Below are 22132 nucleotides of genomic sequence, written 5' to 3'. Positions count from 1 at the left end.
CCCACAAACTCCCACTGAGACTTGTTCTTGCTAGTGTTTAGTCTTCATGGGCATGTTAACTTAGCAAAGTGAGAGACATAGGAATGAACTAGTGTAGTGTCACAAGTCAAAGATGGTGGAATTTGAGACAAGCAAAATAAGTTCATAAGAAACTGCAAGGTTGGCTAAATCAGGATGGATCAGAATGGAAATCAGGATGAGTCAGCTTTTACACTCAAGTTTACAAATATAGAGCCCATAACGTTAAGCTACGTTTCGTGCTTTCAATTAGGCAGATTTTTCAGGCATGGTGAAAACGTAGCCGAGTGACACATTTGGACTTTTTAGCATGAATCAGGCACGAGTGCTTTCTCACGTCAGTGCTTTCCCTGCACAACTGTAAATTACTTTGCTTTTATTACAAGGTGCTTTTACTAGTGTGCCGTTAGCTAGCTAGCTATGTCTACAACCCCCCAAAAAAGCATCTTCCCTGAATGCCACAATTTACACAACAGCTCATTGTTAATTAAATTCCCAAATGTGTATTTTGTGTTATTTTGGCTCATGTATAAAGATGAACTGCTAAGTATTGTTGGATTTATAACTAGCAGGAAGTACATATCCTCAAAAGTGACAATGTAAGCAAAGGTGGGAGAATAACACATGCTGCTATGTTTAATAAACTCTTTACATTCCCTGAAGTGTCTCTGCTATGTGGACTTACACACATCACCAAGCGAGGCGGTTACGTATTGGATGACCCCGTTGCCAGTCCGCATTTCCTGGAAGCTGTTAGCCCGCAAGCTAGCAGGTCGCTATCGCCGCTAGTCGCAGCGTAGAAAAGCCCTGCGGCGACTGTGTGGAATATATTGGATGTATTTTTGCGGCTCAAACATAAAGGGATGTGGCCAAGCCACTGTTTGTAGTGACAGATGAGGTCTGAGAGACCATCTTGATTTTTCACCATTTTGAAGCCTTATTTTGTATACTTGCTTTTTTTTCTTAACACTCTTCTATGTGGTGTGTCAAATTGATCAGACATTTTTATTTTCACTTTAAACCCTTTTATGAGGATCCTACACAATTTCCTGCTGAGATCATCATCTCAGAATGACAAACTGCCAACCAGTTGAACTTTCTTTGCCTACAGCGACATCAGTAGCCGCTACGCAAGTCTCTGCGGTGACCAACGACTCTGCCGGCTCTTCGTACTCCATCAGCGGCATTCTGGGTATCAGCTCAGCTGCTGATGTTGGGAAGAGGAAGAGGGATGAAGGTGAGTTTAAGACGGAATGTTTGTATGTTAATATGTTCACAGCCCTTGTATGCTTACTTATTCTGCTCACACATGTATTTTCAAAACATAAACACATTACAGTTAGGCTCAGAATCGCCCTCATTTCCTTTCCAGTATGAAAATCCCGATTGGGAATGACTGTGCGCGTGACGATCAATGACAGATGCGTGTGCACGTGCAACACCTGAACACAACACCGAACATCTTCATTCACAAACCCTGCTTGGAGAGCCATTAAAGAGGAAGTTTATTCATATGCTATTGATCCCAATCGTTTTCACTCTTGATCAATGTTGTTTGCCTGTCAATGGTGGTGGGAGCCTGTGTGAGGGCGTTCGCGTACTGCACACGTTACCGTATGCTCATGTGCACGTGTGTGAGTGTGTTTGCGAGTGTGTGTGTGGTTATGTCAGTGGCATTAAAAAGCCATCATACAGACAGACTCCTACGGTAAATGAGACAGGACCAGATGTCTTAACAGGGGGGTTCGAGGGTTGGCAAACACCACTGGGGGCTGCCATCCATACACATTCACCCATACACACACACATGCGCCGGGAAAACACTAGCTACACATGCACACTCTAATGAGGTTCAACACTAGAGCTGTTTTGAAAATTCTGCCTTTGGGGGAAAAAAAAAATACCAATTTTGATTTACACTGTCAGCTAGGTATTAATTTCAGACTCATATTAGGAAGCTTTATTTTATTTTGCCCTTTCGTAACGTAACTCTACAAGACCCCATAGTGCAGGTACGTCACTACAAAAATAAGCATATTTACCTCTCTAACGTGTCAACCAAAGTTCAAACTTATTAGCTCTTAAAGGCGGCTTTTACAGCTCATATGGTGTAGAGTAGTTCTGTCCGTTTACCATTCATGTAGGCTATTAAATTGTGCAGATGTACCTAATGTCCATTTGTAAAACATTACAGCAGATAACAAGAAAAGACACAGGTTAGGTTACAGGCTTGTTACGCATCATCAGCAAACAAGACCAGGACCACACAGCTAAAAACCTGATGATGCCACATAGCTGACAAATTGAAGATGAATGACTAAAGATTGTTTGCGGTAAACTATAATGTGATGAAAGTTTAGTCGAAGCCGATTAAAGGATAACATCGATGATATTTTTTCAGCACAGTATAGCGGTCTCCAATGCTTTTTGTTGAAACTCAGTTTCACATTTTGTAATTCAAAATTCCTCTCACCATTATACTGAATGTAGTTGGTTTGGTGCCTTGTAAACCACACGTTGGTATTTCTTTTCGATTTGTGTTTAATTCCAAAATGTTTGTAAAATTTTGTTAATTCATTAAAGATACATTGTGCGGTTTAAAAAGGTAATATTAAAGCTTTTTCTATACCATGCATACTCCACCAATGCCCAGATGAGTACAAAGAGCCCTGACTGTTTGACTCTGACTGCATCGATCAGCTTTTATCTTCCCTGTACCCTCACACTCCACAGAGTTTTTCTTACTTCATTTGAAGTCATGTCTTCATTTGTCAACTGTGGCTGTCGCTTTAAGATCGTGCACGTACAGATGCTGCAGTTACGCTTTGGGCCAGAGGTGGCAGTCGCGAGTAAAAAAGTGACAAACTGCACAAAGATCTTTTAATAAAACAACTGATAAAAATGTTTGAGTTGGCTGAAGAAGAAGAATAAGAAATAATATCACTATTTCTATTTCACTCATGCTCTAGACTTGCATATTTTGCAAGCGACTGTGCTACGAGTCCGTTTTTTAGTTAAGTTAGAAGCTAGCAAGGCTAACCACCATTCTCATCCACAACCACTTTCTTTCTGTACTCTCTTACCAACGTAGGCCCATATAAGCGTTATAGTCGAAAATCCTCTTTATAAGGGCTGATTGGAACACGAGATGCCAAAAAGATTAAGGGTTAGTTGACTTCAAACTTGAAAGGCTGACGTGGAGTAGTAAAATTGCTCCTCAACTAGTTGACTAATTAGTTAGCTTAGGCACACTTGGATATTTAACAAGTGTTTGATTGTTTGCAAAAAAAAAAAAAAAAAATCTGTCCAATAATTATCATCATTCTGTGTCCACACGGTTTCAGTTCTGCATGCCGTCAAACAGACATCATTTACAGGGAACAGAGCCATCCTCATTATGTTACCATTGAATATCTGTGCTTTTGTTGAGCTGACAATATCTGCAGTGAAAATGACCCATAATTGGGATCTTTTAGTCGGAGACTGTATTTCTTTGACACGAATAATAAATGTCATGTTGTATGGATGAACTATTATGCGTGCCCTCGCGACTGTGGCAAAGACTCAAGTACGGACGTTGTAATCTAATTAGGAGCGTTATTGTTCCACATTCTTCTCTATGTGCAACATGCCGATTGTTTGACTGAACTTTCAAATTCGAATGGCACGTTTCACTGAAACATCCGGGAAGCGTAACGGGCATTGCATGTGCCACCAGCCTTGAGGTCTGCCTGGTTGACTCCGCGGTCTAATTAACAGCATTGCTAATCACAGCTTCCATTAGAGCAACCCCCGCCGGATAATGACACACACGCACAGCGAGGGGCGACAGGAGGAACAGCATGCAGCGACATGGGTAGACATAGACAAACGCAAACAAGATACAATTATTTAGTCTGGCACCCATATGTTGGCCAGGGAGACATTTGAAAGTACAATACATGAATGGAGATAAAAAGGAAGTACCTAACGACTCAACAATAACAATACATTTTAAAATATTATTTAAGGCGCCATTTTCAAGACTGTATTAAGCTAAAATATTTTTTTTAACCAAGTGCGTTTTTGGAACTTTTTTTCATAGATTTGCTGGTCCTTTGACTTATACTCAGGTACGACTTACACACATATATATATATATATATATATATATATTATATAATATTTTAAAATTTGAGCTCAGACTGGCATGATCCCTATTCACTAATTGTGTTGACTTTCTTTTGGCTGATGGCAAATACTTTTTTGGGGTTTATGGCAGCCACCTAAGAAGGTAATTTTATTTCTTTTTGGGGCTTTCTTTATTAGTTCAAACTCCAACATCCAATTCAAACTGAGCACACAAACCAGAACGGTGCTGTCAAACAAGACACAGAAAAAGAAAACACACAAAACAAAACAACAACAAAACAAAACCAAAAGGTCTAATCAGACAGTAAATTTAAAGTTATTAAATACCGACGAGGCTTGCTTTGTCTTAACCTTCCTCAATGTCCTTGCAAACCTTTCACTTTCCTTTTAATAAATCAAAAACAAAGGTCGACACTTAATAAATCTACATCTGTGAATAAACTGTTTTGCCCTAAGAATGTAATTCAACTAAAAGTATTTGCTATCCACCATGAAGAAATGGAAGAAGAAGAAGAAGTTGTAGTAGTCATGGCAACCAATGTGTGACATACCGCTAATCGCTAGATTAGCATGCGGCTTTTGCCACGACAAGTGTTTACTATTTACCGGAGTAATAGTCACAATAAGAGACCAGGATTCTACCTTTGGCCACAATCCCAATTAGAATTCTCATTTCAACTCAACTTCATTTATAAAGCACTTTAAAAACAACCATAGCTGCTAGTTAAGGTACGCCATTTTAAACGAAAAATAAAATGTTTTCTGTGGTTAGAAGCAAAATTAAGATTACGGTTAATGCATTTATCACTAGTGAATTAATAAATTCAAATTGCACCATTAAAATGAATGAATCTAAAATAAATTGATGTTGTATCCACACTTGAGAAGTCTAATTAATCAGAGAGTGCGATAAACTTGAGCGCAGGAGATTCTAAAATATCTTTGTGTTGTTTCTATGCTCAAAGTTAATCTGCACCTGCTACATCTGCACACAACAGCCACAAGAAAGAAAGTTGTGTGTGTGTGTGGTCTTGTTTTTGTCACATTGTGGGGCCAACATTTCGGGATTTCACAGAGTTGTGGGGCCTCCCCCCGTCCATTTGGGGGCATTTTGCTGGGCCCCACAAGTTTAGACCTCTTTTTGAGGGTCAAGACTTGGTTTTACAGTTTAGGTTTGAATTGGGTTATGGTTGAGGTTAGGGTAAGGAATAGGTAGGGGTAGGCAATCATTTTTGATGGTTGGGGGGCTAGGAAATGCATTATGTCAATGAGATGATCCCACAAAAATAATAAAACAAACGCGTGTGTGTGTGTGTGTGTGTGTGTGTGAGTGTGAAAGGGGTGAGGGGGTGGGGGGTAAAGCCCTGTGATGACCTGTGCCCCCCCAACCAAAGCAAGGGGAAGTAGGGGTTGGGGGAGATGGGTTTAGGGTGGCGGAGAGCAGAATATAGATGAATGGGATTGAATGGAAGAACTTGACTTGTGGGGCCAAAAGGGGACTATTGTATCTTGACCTATTATCTTACAAGGTGTGTGTGTGTGTGTGTGTTTGTGTAAGTGTGTATTGTTTTTTTTTCTTCCTTGGGACACATGGAAAACACTTTTTGAGTAAATAGACAATGAGGAAATTACATCTAGCTGTTGCTTAAAACAAAATTTTAAAACCAAATAATTTTAGTAGGATTATTAAACCAGCACGGCAAATTGACCTTTGAACCCCCTGTGCATCCACTGTGACGCGCAACAGCTTACCGGATAAAAGATGCTGGGAATGAGCATGAGGTGGTGCAGTCAAGAGGGGAGGATGGAGGAAAAGAGGGAGGGAATCGCTGCCCTTCACCCTGAGTTCCTCTAGTGTCTCCCACCCCCTCCCCTCCCAAAAAAAAAAAACAACCTTTGATCACTGGAGTTGAGAAAGGGCATGCACAAGCTGGCACTGTGAGGTCACATTCACAGCCTTTGTGGGGTCCATGTCAGTGATTCCCAACCACTGTGTTGCACATTTGGGCCCCCTCAGAAAGCATCTGGTGTGTTACAAAAATTGCCCAGTTTCATTTAATTGATTCAAAAAATATTATTTAAGATCTCTGCACTGTAAAACAACAACAACAAAAACCAATGAGTAGTATTTACTTAAAAAAAAAAAACCCTGTAAAGTTTATTTTCACTCAAAAATTCTAAGTAAATTTAACAAGCAGAGTTTTTAGCACATTTTACCAGTTTATTTGTGTAGAAAGAAAGAAAGAAAGAAAAGCTACTCAAGAGTTGAGGATCGAGGGTACCAACCTCTCTACCACCTGAGCCATGCAGCTCCTGCTGTGTGTTAGTATATTGTTGGTGTCAAGTGGAATCCTCATACCTCCAAGACCCTTTTTGATCTCATTTTGGACACACCATCAATGCATTACAGTAGCAAACAGCAAAAATGGTATGGCTCAGGTGGTAGAGTAGTCTCCCGAGCTGAAGGTCATGAGTTCTTTCCTCAATGCTTGAGAACAATTTTTTTAGTAAGTGTACTCAATGCTCTCCTTGTAAAATTTACTTTCACATTCTGAGTGAAAAAACTTTATTTAGGACTTTTCGCTCCCCATTTTTTACAGTGCAATTCCTATATGTGTATCAGCTTTGTGTTCAGGCCCAGATATTATATAGACGGGATGTTGACACGCTCATTTTAAGTAGACGCATTATTCCATCCTTCAGCAACATACAGGTGATAGAGGTCCTTACACGTACACTCTAAAAACATTTGGGTAAAAAAACTAAAAAACAATTATGGGTCAAAAACAGACAAATCCTCTACTTGGGTTAATTGGACCCAACTTTGAGCCAAAACTTGAGTCATTTTGTATAAAACAACCCAGGAAATTGGGTCTAATGACTCTGATCCTCTACTTGGGTCAATCTGACCCAACTTTCTGGGTTGATTTGTGCAAAATAAAAAAATAAAAATAAAAATAAAAATAAAAATAAAAATAAAAATAAAAATAAAAATAAAAATAAAAATAAAAATAAAAATAAAAATAAAAATAAAAATAAAAAATCCAGAAAATTCAGAAAATTGGGTCAGATTCTCTACTTGGGTCTATTTGAACCAATTTTCTGGGTTGTCTTAAGCAAAAATAAAATAAAATTTAAAAAAGATCATTTTGTATATAACAAGTTGGCAAGTCCTCTACTTGGTTAGTTTGACCCAATTTTGTGTCAAAAATTTAGTCATTTTTTATAAAACAACCCAGAAAATTGGGTCAAATTGAACCATAAAGAGAATTGTTTGTGGTAAATCAGAAAAACACAGCTATCTTTAGAAGAAAACATTTTTGACATCCATATACACATGACTGTCTTCATAAAAATGTTTGTAAAATATCATATTATAAAATAACCGCACAGATACGTATCACCTTGAAGGCCACGTATCAAGATACATGTTGTATCGCAACCCCTGTATCGTGATACACATTGTAGCGTGAGGTTGTTGGCACACAAAAAAGTCAAAAGCGGGTGACACGGATGATGGAGGGAGGAAGAGAGGGAAAGGAGGCGGAAGAGAGAGGAAAAGGCAGAGGATAGAACAATAATGGCTCATTGTTTGCTTTGTTCTGCTCTGAAGAAGAGGGAAGAGAAACACTTCCCTTCTGAGACGGACTCGCAGAGATAGAGGCCGCTGTGTATGTGTGTGTGTGTGTGTGTGCGTGTCCAGCGGTGAATAGGATTTAACCCGTCACGGCAATGAGTTTCTTTACCCATCCATGGATACAATGAAAGCAGCCGGATATCAAGCCACGCACCCACCCGTCCAGCCTCACAAACACTTGGACGCACACACACTCATACAGATGAATAGACATTATTGATCATTATAAATACAAAGCTTAGTTCTTACTTGTAGTTTGTGTTGTTTCTCCAAGCGCTCCTTTTTGTCTGGTGCTTTGCGGTTGCACAATCTGGGCAAGAATGTCTATTTGTATGTGTGTGTGTGAGTGAGTGACGGAGAGACAGCAGAAAGCAATAAGCTGGCTGAAATGGTGCCATCAGAGCTACATGATTGATCAATTGAATTCCATCATGTGGACCGGCCGACGGGATTAAATGGGTCGCCGTGGGTTACCAGGCTAAAGCATCATACTGGCTTTATCTCCACCCTGATTGGTCTGTCACCACCAGAGACCTGCGGACCTTACACCCACACTGCACCCACGCTTGTGTGTGTTATGGCGAGAAGTAGTGGAGAAAGAGAGATTATGATCGAGGACTGTGTTTGTCAGAGTAGATGAAAGAGGTTTTGTGTACTGAAGGTATGGTGACTTTTTTTTTTTCTTCTTCTCGGGCAGCACTATATTGTGAGGTTGAGCCACCAAGAATGATGCCGACAGAGGTTTGTGTCTGTTAGACAGTAAGACTGACCCTTGAGTTGGTATCAAGTCTGCAAACCAGCAGTTCATTGCAAACTTTCTGGTGTTGGCTTCTAAAGTACACAGATAATGTTATCAAAAAAAAGAGAAAAAAGGACTGTATTTTTATTTATTTATTTATTTTTTTACTTTTGCCTTTTTTTTTTGTTGAGAGGTGTCATATTCTTCATTCTTCTTCTAATTCTTTAGAACTAGTTGAGACCGAATCAAAGGCGCCTCTGCTGGGTGCAGCACAGTAGTGTGTTCCATTCAGCCTCATTTGTCAGTAAAACCTGGCTGCAGAGAACGTTTCGAAGCGTGGGGTGGACCTCAATGTTTGACTCCGCCCACATGGATTCTAAGCGCCTTCTTTTTTTTTTTTTAACAAAAGGGTTTTATTACATTTTTGTGTTAAACAAAATTGTGGATGATGTGCCGCCTTGTGACTTCCCTTTATGTTTGACTCCGCCCACATGGATTCTAAGCGCCTTCTTTTTTCTTTTTTTATAAAACGATTTTAATACCTTAAATTTTATTTTTATTTTTAAAAATTATGGATGATATGCTGTCTTATGACTTTTTTTTAGCGCTTTATGGAGCATCAAAATTACAAACACTCAACCCTCAGTAAGTCGGGGTGGAGGCGGAGCTAACTAAACTGATATTTGAAAGTTGAAAGTGGTCGAAATGGCGCTCACGTTCAGCGTGTTCAGGGGCCCTGACAATGGAGTAGTCGACATTGCTTATGACTGTCTAGGTAGGCCATTGGGTTCAAAAGTTGGAGTCAAAAGATGTCCTGAATGGGGATAGGTGCAGTACCACGTGTCTCCAGCAGAGAGCGCACTGCCTGGAAGTTTAAGATTAGTATTTGGGCTTGGGTCAGTTTATAACTTTTGATGTTCAATAAAGTGCTAAATAATAAGCATGCTTTCCCGCCAAGGAAATAGTTGAACAAACACAAAAAAAAGGTGCAATCAAAACATAACCGTCATTTCAACTTTCGTAAATCACTTTAACCGATTTGGCCTTCTGCATTTCATATCAAATTTACTTCAGACCAAGATGCTAAACAACCTGAAGTCAGCATGGAAAAAGTAAATTACTCAGGTCAGGATAGACTTTTGCTGGCTTTGCGAGAGTGCCTACTCCAGGAGTTTAGGGTTTTCAACAGTTGGTAGTAGCAGCCTTTCGTAAATTGTACTAAGCATTGGAGTAGTGTGATGTCGATAATTCTTGGACTGCAGTCGGGGACAGTTTTGCGACGCTGCTCTAATGGCAATTGGCGAGCCGTGGTCAGGGCATCGATATGCTTACAAAAACCGCAAAGGTTAAGCTGCCAAATTCTGACGGCCTCATGTTTGTCCGAATGATACTTCAAACAAAATAGAATAAGGAAGTTTAGAGAGAGACACCCTGTGATGTTCACATATTTGCATATTTTAGCATTCACTGTCATGAGTGTGTGGTTATCCTGCCCAATAGAAACAAGGACCAGACAAATTATTTTCTCTCAAAGCTTCTTCTGCTTCTTCTTCTTTTTTTTTTTTTTACAACCCAACGCTCAATTGTTATTCTTCTAGCTGCGACTGCTCAAATGCATTTTCTGTCTGAACCGAAGAAAGAAAAATATTTGAGTCTCCCCAAGCCCCCTTCACTGCCCGTCTGTCACATCCCCACCGAACAAACACACTCACACACAGTGACCCCAAGACTAAAATAGGCACTCAGGAACAGTTTGGAGCAATGAATTGGCTCTATAGCGGGGAGGGATTTTCACCCTCATCCCCACCTTTCCCCTTTTTCTCTTATCTATTTCTCTGGTTCTCCCTTTTCTAATCATTTGCGGGCTACGACTTTTCAGAGTTCTTATAATTGTCTCGTTCAGTTCTTCAGCCTTGCAATAACTGCAGGATACGAGAGCTCACTGTCTAATACTGATACCGCGGCAATATATATTTCGGTGTCGGGCTGTGTATGGGTGATGCGAGCAGAATGATGGGAGAGAGAGGTGCGCTGCTGAGAGATCAAAAAGGAGAGACAGCGTTTGCCTGGTAATGGCTTGCATTTGTAAAGCATTTTCTTGCAGTCTCCGCAATCGAAGGTTTGAAATCATCCCGCTGAAGTTAATTAAATTCCTTTGCAGAGATTTATTTTATCAGCTACCTCTCTCTACCTACTTTTCTTCAAATTTCCCAATCTGATATCCAGACCGGAACCACTAACACCCTACTCATATCCCTCTTGAATTCCCTCCTGTAAATAGCCTCTCTGTCTGCAGCGCTTCTCAACATCGACTTTTCCTCGGTCCCTTTTAGGTCTGCAGGAGTCGCCGCTGGCCAATGGGCACAGCCACAGTGGGCGGGACTTCCTCAGGAAGCAGATGAGAGGGGAGCTGTTCTCGCCGCAGCAGATCGAGGTATTGGACCGCCTGTTTGACAGACAGCCATCCTGTCCAATCCAATCCAGCTCTGACCTCTATGCGAGCCCAGACCCTGGCAAGGTAAGGGCGTGGCCCAGTGTAGAGTTTGGGGGACAGGTCCGTCACAGGCCAGTAAGACTGTACCACTCTCGTTTATTTTGTCTACTTGGGATGGCCATTTGGCTTGTTTGGTCAACTATGAGGAGAGCTAGCAATCAATCATGGATTCATTCATGTTTAATACTATTATTTTTAAAGGGTTAAGGTTGGTATTTAAGTGACCTAATGCCATCACATCGCAAAAATAATGTACACTACAGACACGTGAAATACCTATGCTTGGAATAATACATTTTTTGAATTGATTTTATTTTTTTTAAAGGGACAGTAACGTGAAAAATCCCCTTTTGGGAGCTTTTAGCCATGTTAAAATGCTAATTCCTCACCAAAAACATCACCAAAGTGGTGTTCTCCTCCATTCGCCCCTCTATGAGAAATTCTAGGTTATTCTGCTCTCCAAGCACCAGCCCCTCCCAAACTGAGAAAACTACCAGGTGCTCACTCTATGATGTCATTAGGTGTGGACCCACCCCCGCACCGCCTATGCGGACTAAACACGGCCACTTTCTCTGAGACCTCCTTACTCGCAAGGATAGTGATAAAAGTAGCCTTTATCAGTAAACATTCTATCCAAATGATTTCAAAGTAATCAATTATCCATTTGCAATGCCAAAGTGCAATGACAATTTGCCATCTTAAATTCCGTTGACTAAATTTCTGCGCTGATTAACCTAACTGAACTAATGGTGAAGTGGTTAGTATGCTCATTTGCTGTCAATTGAAGATGACAATGTTGCTCAAAGGTCTCAGGTGACAACCAATCACAGCTCAGCTTCAGAAAACAGGTGAGCTGTGATTGGTCGTTGCCTGAGCCCTACGCAACTGTGATGTCATCTTCAGTCGACAGCAAGTGGCAAAATGGCAGCCCCCTGAGATGGATTAAAATGGCTGGATTTTGCTTCATAACTCGTATTCCACAAATGTAATATTAATCAGAATGTCATGTTTAGACTAGTGAGGTCAAATATAACATATTATTGAAGAAATGTTTAAGGTTGACCTCCACTTTAAGTTAGTTTCCAATAAGTTGTGTATTGCTTTACACTAAGACTTTTTAAAAATGAAATAATTTCCATTGTTAATTGTGGCTCTGAGTATGACCGCACTCGTTGGTGCTTTTGATAGTGAGAGAGCTTCCGTCGTACCAATGCATCTTGGGAATATTCAGCATGGAGCAGAGACAAAAAGACACTGCGTCAAGGTGTGTCTGCATCATGTTGCTGCATTTAAATTGACCTCACGCCCTTTGCCAGCCGTACAATAATGTAAATGTGAGTGGAATGGACAGGTGTAACAACAAAACAACAAGAAGCTAGCATTTGTATTCCGTCAGATGCTTCTAAAGCGCACTGCTCACGTTGATATTAAGGAAATAAATTTGCCAAAGTCGCAAAATGGCAATTATTTTTGACCCACCTTTAAATACATGCCTCTTTCACTTTTATTGACTTGATCAGTATCAAGGGCAAGAAGAGAACAAACACACTGGTAGAATCATGCCATGTAGAAACACAGATAGGCTGCAGCCTTAGACCTTTAGGGCAGAGTTGGCCTTTTTAGCCCATTCATTTGCTTTGGACCAACATGGAGAGTGGAGTGGCACAGGGCGAGAGGTCGACAGGGATTGGCTGAAGGAGCTCAATAGACTTCGAGTCAAGAGTATAATACCCATGATTCATAGGTCAATGTCTTCCCTGAGCCAAGTCAAGCCACTGGGGTCCGCTCGTAGACGGGACGGTTAAACGCCGGGTCGCCCTGGGGTCAGACTGGCTTTAGGAGCCGCATTGTGATTACAAAGAAGTGCGAGTGCACACACACACACACACACACGTGTATTGAAGTCTACATTCCGATCTGTCCCTCTACCTCCGCTCCCCTCTATCATCTGGTCTAGTCAACTACACCCACCCCCCACCCCCCCACATTCCCATTTTTCCCAGCCTGAATTTCCCAAAGGGAATGATTGACAGTCATATGCTGAACACTGACAGCCGCAGCTCAGCCTCTTTGCTATTTGGGCCCGGATCTTTGTGTGTGTGTGTTTTTATGTGTGTGTGGTGGTCTTGCGGTCAAGGAGGGTCATGCTGTATTGTGACAGACCTCGCTAAAAGATGCCACAAGATTTTGGACCTGCTGTTGATGTTGAGTGTGTATGTGCAGGTTCTTGTCTTTCTATCTTTGTGGGGACCAATGTGAATATGTGCATAGAGAGGCCATTGAAATGCGATATAGTGTTAGTTTGGGATTTTAGTGTGACCTCCATCTTTGCGTGTAGGTGAGAGGAAATATGTGGACGTGTAGGGGAAATACAGTATATGAGTCTCGGTCCTAGACAACTCTATTGGCAATGTACTAAATCAGGGGTTAAGAACATTATTGAAACTGAGAGCGAATTCTTGGCTGCTAATTAATGCGCTGAGCAGTGTGATAAACACTTCTGAAATTACAAATTTACTTATGTTTTTATTAGGGGTGTCAGGCGATTACATTTTTTAATTGTAATTAATCACATGACTTCACTAGTTAACTCACTATTCATCGCAAATTTTATATTTGTTCTAAATGTACAATAAAATGTACAATAATATTTTTTCCCTATGTTTTCATATTCTTGTTAACAAAAAAAGTGGGAAAAATGTTAAACTAATAGAAATATGGCTGCATCTTTTAGTCATTGATACAGTAATTTCATAATAATTCATAAAATTGAGTTAGTTAAAATAACGTACTGTAAAAAAAAAAAGAGTATGATATTGACTAGTGTTGAGGTCATTTTTCTGCCACTAGATGGCATAATTGCATTTGTAAGACATTGGTTAATTTTTTTGAACGTGTGAAATTCTGCACATTTTTAAACTTAGAAATTACAACTTGCCCCCAGTCTCCATAAATATATGCATTATTGTTAAATTCATTACTGCTAAATTTTGACGCGGACGTGTCTGCTGTGTTGCAACTGGAATCCCCCCAGTACAGGCTTTCCAAGTAAAGGGCGGTCATTAATCACGCGTTTAAAAAATTTGTGGTATTAAAGGAACTTTAAATTAACTCGAAATTCAGTCACTAATTTTGACACCCCTAGTTATTATTAATAATATTAACTTAATATGTGAAGACACATGTTAATTAATTCTCAAAATTTTCATATAGCAAGGTAGGTAACGTAAATAATAATATGCAATACTTTATTTTCTACAAATCTGTGTCCATTTTCAAATTATCACTTCTACAACATTCCTAGAAAATCCCTATGTCCCTTCAATTGTGAGCTATTTTTTAAAACAGAGGGCATCATGTTGACGACTCTATTACTATTCAAGTAAATAGTTTTTTGTTTGTTTTTGCAGAATCTCATTTTAGTGTTTAAAAAAAAAAAATCAGCTGCTCACACCCTGCAAAAACAGCCATTTCTGTCTGTGTCATCAAAACACACTCATCCATCCTTTTCTTAATATTTTTTCCTCATTCTTGTTCTCCCTCTCACCACCGTCTATTAAGCCGCGCAATTAATTTGTGGGCTCATGGCGGAGGGTGTGTCCGCACGTGTGCTTGACAGACAGAGTTCATTTGAATTTCCCTTCAATCACTTCCCATTAGTCAGGTGATAAATCAGCTCAGATGACGGCACCTCCCACCCAACTAGACCACGCTGGGTCCCAATGCCTGTCCGTGTCCAAAAAGAGAACCACAAAGCGTTTTTTTTTCTTGTTTTCTGTTAAGCTTTTTAGTACCTCATGAATAGATAATTATACATTTATATCAATAAGTTGGAAAAATGACCTTTTATCAATTTAAGAACATGTCAAAATATAGCCTGTATTAAAAGATGTTGGATGTCAAACATTTGGACTCACTCACATTATACATTTTCTTACCTGACACAAGACTTATATTTAAAAAAAAAATGCCATCATAAAAATAACAATGTTTATTTTTAATTAATCCTATTAAAATATTGCACAATAGTATAGAATGTACTTCATTACATTGAGAGGTATTTATAGGTGTTTTAAAGCAAATCTTGTTGTAGATCTCATCCGGCGTATGTTCCTAATGAAAGATTCTGTGAGCGTAAATCAAAATCTAGGAACTATTAGAGTCTCTGCAGAGGTGAGCTGAAATGCGCATTCCTATGCAGCCCTGTTGATGATTTCCTTCCCCGCACTCCCTTTCTCAGGCCATCTGTGAGAATTGTATTTGTTTACAGTCAAGCCTTTTCCATCAGGAGAACACAAAAATGTGGAGAGGGGGAGCGACAAAGACAGACATGGAGAAATAGGGGGCAATTTGGCGAATGGGAAAAAGGGGAAATGCCATTATGCAAATGCACGACCGCAACATGGCAAGGTGCGTGTGTGAGTCTGTGCCGGCAAGTCGGTTAAGGCTCATCACTTATTGATGTGATATCTGGTGTGGACCAAAGCATTACCTCGCTACCAAAATGGCAACTAACCAAAGATGTCACAGTGCTGTGATGAATTCTCTTTCATTAGACTGTCATCAGCGTTTGGCACCACACAATCTTCATTCACTTCTGAATATTGATATTTTAGTTATATTTTAATTTTGAGCCTAGAACATTCCTCAACCCTTGAGTGACATTTTTTCCCCAATTCTTTATTTTACTCTCTTCCAACTGTAAATATTTCTCTAAAACCGAGTCTATTTGGTCCCACTCCAAATAGAATAAAATTTACTCTAAATAGAGTCAAATTTACTGTACAGAATTTACTGTGCACAAGTACATCTCTTAAATTGTATCCTTATTAACATTAAAGAAAACAAAAGAAAGAAATCTTCATCAACTTACAACAAAGAATCAGTTAATTACATGTTTTTTAGTCCCTCGCAGAAAAAAAGATTTGAAGTGCATCAATTTGCCTGAAAAACAAAACAAAAACATACATAAATAAATTTGAAGGCCACTGCCACCTACTGTAGTGGATGTGCAATTACACTTTATTCTTGTAAGGCAAAAAAAAAAAAGTCTTACACTTCACTATGGCATTGAACCTCGCCCCCACTAAATGTGTGACTTTAAATTACTTACACACACACACAAAAAAACAACTTTTTTTTTTAGTTTTCAGGATGTACCTTACAGCGAGTGTATTCCATAACAGCGGAAAAATGAGATCTCTCCAAGGTGCTGAAAGGCATTTCCAGTCTGAAACTGATATCACTGATGTCACATCCACCATTGCCTCCATTTGTGTCAACCCACCGTCCCACACAGTGCAACCTACCCCCCCCCCCCCCACACACACACACCCTCAACGCCCAAATCCCTGCGTGGCCCCGCAGCTGCGTCCCTCCTCTTTGATGAGGGCTGATGGTGCCGTATGAGCGGCAGAATTGACAACATTTACGGGGGCGAATGAGAATGATCCATCTTCCTTAGCGGGCCTGTCACTCCACTGGCCAAACTTCATCATGGCCAATTACCACAGCAGTCCCCTTCTTCTCCACTGCTGCCTCTGCCCGGCCCCCCCACCGACATGGATACATGGACTCATTAGACACTATTATAATAAGACTGACGGCAGCCAAGAAATGAAGTGGGTAGGGGTGGGTTTACTCGGGGTGGTTGCTGGAACGAGGAAAAATACAGGTGCGATGTGTGAATGCCGGGGAGGGGGGAGGTGAGATCGGAGTCATTAAGAGAGGAAGCTTAAAATGTGCGTCAAGTCTTAAGAGAGAGAGAAAGCCTGGGCAGGTGTGTGCGTGAATGTGTGTACGGGGTAAGCTCTTATTTGGCAGGTCACAGTCCAGTGGTTGTGTTGTGTGCTGACGAGCGCAGGGGTGTTTAAGAGGTCAGTGAGCACAAACACACGCTCACACTTACACTTTTGCACGCTCAAACAAATTCCCGGGTATTAAAAGGGTCACTGCAAAACGCTCACCTCATCATCGAAAGGAAATTCTGATCGCTGTCGTTAGTGTAAACAATCTGCAAACACGCACACGGCTCTCCACTAAGTCGGAAACAGATTGCAAAAGTTTCTTCATAGACACATTCACATACAATACAAGAAATTACAGTCATAATTATTTGGGCTTGTCTTATATTGATTTTTTTTTAGGCTGATGTTCAATCCGATATTGATTAATTATGGAACATCAATTCTTCTTAAAGACCAAGGACATAATTAAAGAAAAAAAAAACTCCACAAACATTTAATTCCAAATTAAATTTTGTGGAGGCAGTACCTGGTTAAATTATTTATTTATTAACAAAAGAAACACGTTAAAATCGCTTGTGTTACACAACCATTGACACCAGCATGGACGAGATGAAAATGTTTTCATAATTCTAATTCAATCATTTTAAATATCAATTAAGAAAAGTCTGCTGTCATAAAGTGCAATAAGTCAGGTCTTTCATAAATGTAAAAAAAAAACTTTTAAATTCATGTGAACAGCAAATTTCAAGAAAACAGTAAGATTAAAAAAAATCGGCCTATAAATGTATATTTTCTTGTAAATTTATGGGGAAAATGAGTTATCAAAACTAATCGATTCATGGTTTTATGAATCAATATCACGCTTGAAAAAGAAAATTGGTTCTATGGGGTCAAGCACAGGTCAAGTTAAGGGGAACGCTACCATAGTCTATCAGTGTGTCTGTCAGTGGCAGCTATGACTTCATAAGCAGTTGATTATGACAATCGGTTGGCGTCTATGAAGCTAGATGATCTAAAGGTCGCGATCTATCGCTGTTTTTGGCGACAGACCTGTAGAAATGTCTTCAAACATTTTGATTAGCTTTTGGCAAGCTAAGCAGTATCAAAGTATCATTTAAGTGTAGACATTTGTCTAAACTCTTCTTAAAGGTTTGTCTTGTGCAACGTGTGTGTATGTATAGGGCATTGGATGAGTGAACGTGTCCTGAGATGATCACAGTTCTTATTCGTGATGTTGTCTTGTAAGACCAGAAGCTTTGTGTTAGCTGTGGTATACAGTATGTGTGTACTGTGTACTTCTGTACTGTTTATGTGTGTGTAACAGAGAGAGCAATAGAGATGGATGAAGAAAAACAGCAAGTTGATCCTGTGGTTATAAATTGTTGGACTTGGTTGTCGAGTAAATCCTTGTCTTTGTAAACAGATCAATAGACTCTCTGCTGGTCATGTGTGTGCGTGCGTGTGTTTGAACATAAACCTGAGTCCTGAAGAAGGAAGCAGCAGTAACATACAGCCGGGTCAAAATGCTGCGCTAATGCGTGTCTAGTTATCAGATAATGTCATGATGTCTTAAGCTTCCTCCACCATTTCCTGTTTCTGCCCAGACGTCGGATTACTCCTCCATGGCCTCGCTCGCCGGTGGACTGGACGAGATGAAGAACAGTTTGGCCAATCCCGGCACCGGGGCGGAACTAGGAGCCAGCGTGGCCGGCCCACAGTCCTATTCATTAGTTCCAGGTAAGGAAGACAGCACAATCTATTTACTGTTGTCATCTAAAAAGAAATTTAAAGGGACATTCAGTGATCCCTATCGCCATTTAGTGGTGTACTAATAATTAATTAATTTTAAAAACAACTGTTTATGTCAATAGTATGCAAAAAAAAAACTTGTTATATCACATAAACATTTTTTTAATCTAATCGTAGTAATCGCTAATTATATTACATGGCTGTAGGAAGCTGCCATTTTTTGCCGCCATCTTCCTTCTACGGATGCCCAAAGGACAACTTCGAGAATGTAGTTATTGAGTGAACATTGAGTGTTGGACTCAATGTGTCCACAGCTGGGGCCTACAGGTGGTCGTCACAAACTCCCGTAATTCGGGCTACTTCCGCTAGTCGCTCTTGTTAGCTGCTCCAGCTAATTCTGGCTAGCTCGTCTTTCGGCGTTGTGCGCCGGGCTTCACAGCGGCTGCCAAGTCACCATCGCTCGCCAAAATCCCCGTTTGCTCACGCAAAATAAGAATTGGTATTAGGCTTGTGAAATGTGTTCTCTCTGAGCCACCGTAGTATGCAAGCTCCTGCGTGTTCGTACTGTTATTCTTTGACCACAGATGGCGCTAGGTATCACTGCATGTCACTTTAATAAAAAAAAAAATTGTGTTGATTATTTTATAAATACTCAGACCAGCATTTCCTAATTTTAGTCCTGAGGCCCAAAATGTGTGCCAGTTGCCAGGGTAAATTTCTGTAACGACTTTTTGTGGATTGTCAAACAAGCACATTTTGTGCCTTATGGTTTAATGTTAATATCTTACCCGTTGTTGATGTTAATAATCAATTGCTATGGAACCCCTGCATTGCAGTGCAGTGTATGTCATTTTCACAATGGCCATTAAACCTTACGATAATCCAATATCTTTTTCAGACCTAGTCTAAAAAAATAGATACGCTAGATTACCAAGATATTTGCATGAATGTAGTGTTGTAGTGGAAAATTGGATACATGTGCATTTAATTATTCATTGGTTTACGACGGGTTACGGTTGTTACTATTGGGGAGGTAACACAACTGATGTAATGTAAATATGGCACTGACTTGATTCTAATAGCCTCCGTCTCTCTAATCCATTTAAGAGATAGTCCACCTCCATATGCACGTGTGTATATGTGTTCCATATGTTAGTGTGACAAGATGACAATTTAGTTGTGCAAACACTATTAAATCTGTATATATGCGCAAAAACCTTTCCTCGCAATGTTTTTCAATCATGCTTAAACCCCCAGTGCACGCATTTAATCCACGTATTAGATGAAGAAATAAAGTCATTCATACGCCAAATACTGTAATCCTTATAAAGTCTACTTGAGCTGCGCCGTGGGCTTTTCACACTTTGAAAGTGTTTTAATGTCTATAAAGAGCTCGGTGCTTTCGATCTCCAGAGAGACATGCCTGAAGGAAAGGATGGCAAGAAAGATGGACGGATAGCGAAGCGGGATAAAAGCTTGTCTCCATTTAGGGACGCTGGAAGAGGCAGTTGTTAATTAAGAGTAGACCAGGGAGCACTCGGACAAGGCTTCAGTGCTCCCATCGGTAATGAGGGGAATCATAGAGCTGGGAATTTGGGATATCTGGGAATTGCCTCTTTTTGGCCGTCCAAAACCACAGAGGAATACTGTAGTACCTGCCCGAGCAGAGGCGGCGTTAGAAAAAGACATTTCCATTTCTGCTTATGCATGCACACATTCATATTCACACACACAAACGTGTTTGGAATATTATACATTACATTCACTGACTGTCTTTTCCATCAGAATAGAGCGCCCTCTAAAGGGGTGCGACTGCGATGTTGATACACCCTGAAAGTGTTGCGACTCATTTTATTTGGAATCTCTTTGATGTCTTCTCAAATCTCAACTGGGATTCGGTTTGTCCCGATTGGCACTTGCGTCTATCACTCAAAGTTCATCCCAAAGGTTGATGGTGTCAGAAGCTCCGGAGTTCTTTCACTAACACTCCTCTAACTATGCCAGTAAGGAGGACCAAAACTGCCAAAAATTCAAAAGAAATAAAGAATAAATAAATAATTAAATGACTAAAAGTGAAAATAAATAACGGATTTAAAAATTATATATATCTATATATAATTTTTATATTCCTTTTTATTTTCACTTTTAGTTGCTTATTTATTTAGTCATTTTTTTTTATTTTGGCAGTTTTGGTCCATACTGCCAGGATGAAATGTTATTCAAATGAGGGGGCGGTCCTAAGCATGTCTTGGGTTAGACTCCGCCGTTGCAAACTGACTTTCAATGGTCGAGTGAGCGGGTCGAACAAGGAAGTCTCTTGCACGGAGAGCTCCAGCAATGGACGACTATCTGGTCCACCATCAGCTCGACTTGTTAACGAGCAACTCAAGTCGCAATTTGTGGTGGACCGCCCCCCTCGTTTGAATAACATTTCATCCTGGCAGTATGGACCAAAACTGCCAAAATGAAAAACAAATAAATAAATAAATGACTAAAAGTGAAAATAAAAACGGATATAAAAAATATAATTCAAAAATTAAATACAAATGTATTTATTTATGTATATATATTTTGTTATTGTTTTTATTTCCATTTATATTTATTATTTTGGATTTAATTTTCAAATTGTATTTTGTTATATCCGTTTTTATTTTCACTTTTAGTCATTTATTTTTCATTTTGGCAGTTTTGGTCCTCCATATGCCAGTGCTTCTTAACCTGGCTTCATTGAACCCCAGGGGTTTGGTGAGTCAGTCTCAGCAGTTTGGCGGAGGTCAAGACGCACACCTGACTCAAATGATGCGTGATGATGATATGACCTGCTTGGCCATCATTGGCTGCAGGTGATCACACTCTATTGCTTGGCCTATCTGTGCTGCAGGGAATTTGGTGTGCTCAGTAGTTGCACTCTAAAAACAATTAGGTCAAAAATAACCTAAATTGGGTCAAGACCGGACCGACCCGACTTTTTCAGTTATTTAACCCAAAAAGTTTAGAGGAATTGAATTATTAACTCACAAAGCAACCCCATTTTTGGGGTTGTTTTGTGGGTTATTCATTTGACCCAACTCTTTGGGTTTGTTGAATAATTGAATAATTGTTAAAAATGAACCGACCTTTTTTTTTTTTTTTTTTTTTTTTTTTTTTTTTAAGTTATTTAACACAAAAACCTTTTGAGTTATATAACCCAACAAGTTAGGTCAAAATTTGAGTTGCTTTGTGGTTTATTAATTAAACCCAACTTTTTGGGTTAATTGAATAACCCAATTAAATTAAAACCCCCAAAATATTTTTTAGTTATTTAACACAAAAGGTTTTTGACTTATTTAACCCAAAAAGTTGGGTCAAATTAAATGAATACAACCCAACTTTTTGGGTAAATTGAATAACCAAAAAACAGTTTTTAGAGTGTGACTTTGCGGCTGTGGTGATGGTACGTTGTGTGATTTCTTTATTATTGTAATCCCTTCATACTATGTTGAGCAGAAAAGAAAGTGGCTAAATGTTCATGTGCAATAAGAATTCTCATGTACTGTATAACGTATGGTGTTCCACAGGGTTCAATTCTGGGGCCTGTTTTCATTGTATTTGCTGCCTTTGTGTTAAATCTTAAGAAA

General features: G+C 39.7%; 1 protein-coding gene across 5 annotated transcripts in view; it reads left to right on the top strand.

The window, feature by feature from the left end:
* The window catches only part of pax5 (paired box 5), a 55390-nt gene that overhangs the window by 21520 nt on the left and 11738 nt on the right, over positions 1-22132 (top strand). For 3 of the 5 annotated variants that reach the window (XM_077571743.1, XM_077571744.1, XM_077571747.1), the window contains 3 exons: positions 1130-1255; positions 10859-11043; positions 18371-18503. In XM_077571743.1, the coding sequence (XP_077427869.1) occupies positions 1130-1255; positions 10859-11043; positions 18371-18503 (444 nt within the window). The remainder of the gene's footprint in view (positions 1-1129; positions 1256-10858; positions 11044-18370; positions 18504-22132) is intronic. The other 2 variants (XM_077571745.1, XM_077571746.1) reach the window with 1 other exon arrangement.

The sequence above is a fragment of the Vanacampus margaritifer genome, chromosome 7 (assembly GCF_051991255.1).
Source record: "Vanacampus margaritifer isolate UIUO_Vmar chromosome 7, RoL_Vmar_1.0, whole genome shotgun sequence".
Taxonomy (NCBI): Eukaryota; Metazoa; Chordata; class Actinopteri; order Syngnathiformes; family Syngnathidae; genus Vanacampus; species Vanacampus margaritifer.
This window is presented reverse-complemented; position numbering and strand designations above follow the sequence as displayed.